This window comes from Octopus bimaculoides, chromosome 11 (assembly GCF_001194135.2).
Source record: "Octopus bimaculoides isolate UCB-OBI-ISO-001 chromosome 11, ASM119413v2, whole genome shotgun sequence".
In the NCBI taxonomy this organism is placed as follows: Eukaryota; Metazoa; Mollusca; class Cephalopoda; order Octopoda; family Octopodidae; genus Octopus; species Octopus bimaculoides.
This window is the reverse complement of record NC_068991.1, coordinates 40,852,230-40,855,241: the sequence shown is the minus strand read 5'-3', so window position 1 is coordinate 40,855,241 and position 3,012 is coordinate 40,852,230. Positions and strand designations below refer to the sequence as shown.

General features: G+C 34.9%; 1 protein-coding gene across 1 annotated transcript in view; it reads left to right on the top strand.

Annotated features, from left to right (window-relative positions):
- Nucleotides 1-228: 228 nt before the first annotated feature.
- LOC106870522 (uncharacterized) overlaps nucleotides 229-3,012 on the top strand; it is an 18,067-nt gene continuing 15,283 nt past the window's right edge. Inside the window, exons 1-2 of the mRNA XM_014916649.2 lie at nucleotides 229-506; nucleotides 2,517-2,582. Of these exons, the coding sequence (XP_014772135.2) occupies nucleotides 255-506; nucleotides 2,517-2,582 (318 nt within the window). The 5' untranslated portion in view covers nucleotides 229-254. The remainder of the gene's footprint in view (nucleotides 507-2,516; nucleotides 2,583-3,012) is intronic.

The window sequence follows — 3,012 nt, the reverse complement described above, 5'->3', positions numbered from 1 at the left end:
TCACCAGTCCTCAGTCAAATCGTCCAACCCATGCTAGCATGGAAAGCAGATGTTAAACGACAATGATGATGATGATGATGATGATGATGATTATTATTGTCTGATCTGAAAATGGTGTATATGTGTGTGTAGCAGTAATCAATGAGTTACAACTGAACAGCTGTAAACAAGATATTTCCAATGTATATTATTTGCAAACCAATGGTGTATGACCTGTAGCAGGTAATGTTAGTAGTTGACTTTCCTCAATACAAATGTATTTCTATATTTCTGTATTTTTATATTTTGCAATGGATTCTTGCTCAACGTGTGGAAAACCAGTACTGCTCACATTACTTATTGTTTGTGTCTTTGGGTTGACCAAGATTGAAAATTTAGATGTGAACACTTCTTTTGTCCAGAAAGCAGCTAATTATGCTGTTTCTCATATTATTTGTCCATGTGCAATAAAGAATAATGCATATTCATCTCTCCATCTTACATCAGTTGTGGAAGCACAAAAATGGGTCAGTATTTCGTTCTTGTTATTCTTTTAGAAGATAACTTTTCCATTTTTGTTTTGATTGTTTAGTTAACTTTTTTTTTACATGGCAAGTTTGCTTCTTTCCAATGATATTTCAGAGATAAGATACCACCTTATGTTTTCATTATGAGTGGTTACTTACAAAAACTTTTATTCCAATGTTACATAGATATGTATGTGTATATATGTGCATATATGTTTTTTTTTAGTGTTTGTGTGTCTGTATGTGTGTATATCTGTCTATTGACTATCTATTTATCTATCTATCTATCTATCTATCTATCTATCTATCTATCTATCTGTCTGTCTATCTATCTATCTGTCTGTCTGTCTGTCTATCGAACTATTAATCTCTCTTCCTCTCCCTCTCCCCCTCTCTCTCCCTATTTGTCTGGCTGGCTAGCTGACTCACAAGGCTGACTGGCTGACTGGCTGACTGACTGACCAGCTGGCTGGTTCTGGTTATCCTTAGAGTTGACTCTCAGTCTTTCTCGTGGATGAGTCTGGCCACAAGGTAGCAGAAGTTTCAAATCAGAACTTACCCTCTCCTAAATGAACAATTGTTCATGTTCCTATCAGTAGTAGAAAAGGTAAAGACAAAGATAATTTTTATTGCAGTAGGAACTTGTAGCCATCAATCCATGGCTTGGAATCTTGTGTGTACACACACACACACACATTTAAAGTTATGTTTTCACTTCTTCGCTCACCTGAAAAAGTTTCTTTTTTTTGTACATTCCTCAAGGCAGTATGTGAGGTTACAATATGTTAGGTTACTAACTCCACCAAATTTTATTCACTTACCTAATTTCCTCAATGACCAGTATGATTAAATATATATTTTCAATAAAGGATATTCTTTTACTAATATTCCTAATTATATTTCTTTAATAGTATTGTTACAGTTGGGTAGTTAGAATTTCTTTTAGTGTAGCATAGATCTTCATTTGGTTTTCTTTAAGGATGTTACTTACCAAGTCTAAAATAGTTAATGGTGCTTATGTTAGTTTCCATGATAACTTTTAGATTGAATTTCTTTAATTCTATTGAATTCTTTCTTCAGTTTCTAAGCTGTGATCATTTATGTAGCTTAAGATTGCTGGCCTGTCATCTCTGTATAGTCTAGAGAGCTGAATCTATTTCCAGGAATATTCAGGTTCACCAATTCACCCTTTTAGCCTATATCAGTAGTTGCTTATACTGATAAGAGAATAGCTCATCACCTGAATTTTTTTACTCAGAATGTCGCCAAAGACATTTGTCATGTCAAGCCTAAAATTTATTCTGTTAGCTGTAACAGTTAGCCAGTATTTTCCAAACAGCATACCAAATCAATACCTTCTCTATCGTCGTCGTCATCGTTGTCTCTGATATTGCCTTTAGGGCTTTCATCCTGTTTCTTCCAGAGGTTGAGAATTGTTTCATTAGATCATAAGCAGATTTGTCCATTGATCTTCTGGATGTGACCTCTGTAACAAGAACTTTGACTCAGAAGTTGGCTTCCCTTAAGCTTTTTACCTCACAAAAACAATAATCTTGATCTTGACATATTCTAAATGGAGCCCTAACTTCAAACAGCAACTGGGGTGAAGTTGAGGTCAGCAGCACATACCTATAAATAACAACATTCCCATCTTCCACAGAACACTAACTAACAAAAATTTACTTCAATCAGTTTACTTTGAGGATGACCAAATGGACAGACCCTGATGAAGCTGCACAGACAATTTGCAACTTGCATTTGCAACAGTGAGTAGTCACTGTAATGGAAACACACACACACAGTGGGCTTCTTTGGTGTCCATCACACAAATCTCCACACAATGTTTTAGTTGCCCTGGGGCTATAGTAGAAGACACCTGCCCAAGGTCCCATGCAGTGGGACTGCGTCCAAATCATTGTAAGAATTTTCTTAAAAATCAAAAGAAGATTAATATCAGGAAATTGTCTGCTATTATTGTTTATTTAATTTTCTTTTATTTTATACTTTTAGCATGGAGAAGAGGAAATGGTACGGATTGTTTGTCAAGTAGCTTCAAAGAAGGAGATGAAGCTGGAGGTATGTATGAGTTCTTTCTGTCGTTATTCTTTCAGAATATTCCAAAGGTACTGGCATAGTAGAAATGGTTGTGCACTAGACCAATTGGTTGTGCAAGAAACCAATTTCAAATGTGTATCTCTTAATGTAAATTGTATATTTTATACATACAAACTTTATTTTGTTCCATTCTCAATCTAAACTGTCTGACAAACGGGAACGTGAAACTCTGAGTAGCAGTTTTTTGTGATATTTTTGAGATGTTTTTGCAGCTTTAATAATAATAAGGATTATTACTTTACCTCCGGTATTCAAGTACTATTTTTCCCCACCTTGTTTCACATTTATATGCTTACTTTGGTATATACATATATATTATATTTATACATATATATGTGTGTGTGTGTGTGTGTGTGTGTGTGTGTGTGTGTGTGTGTGTGTGTGTGTGTGT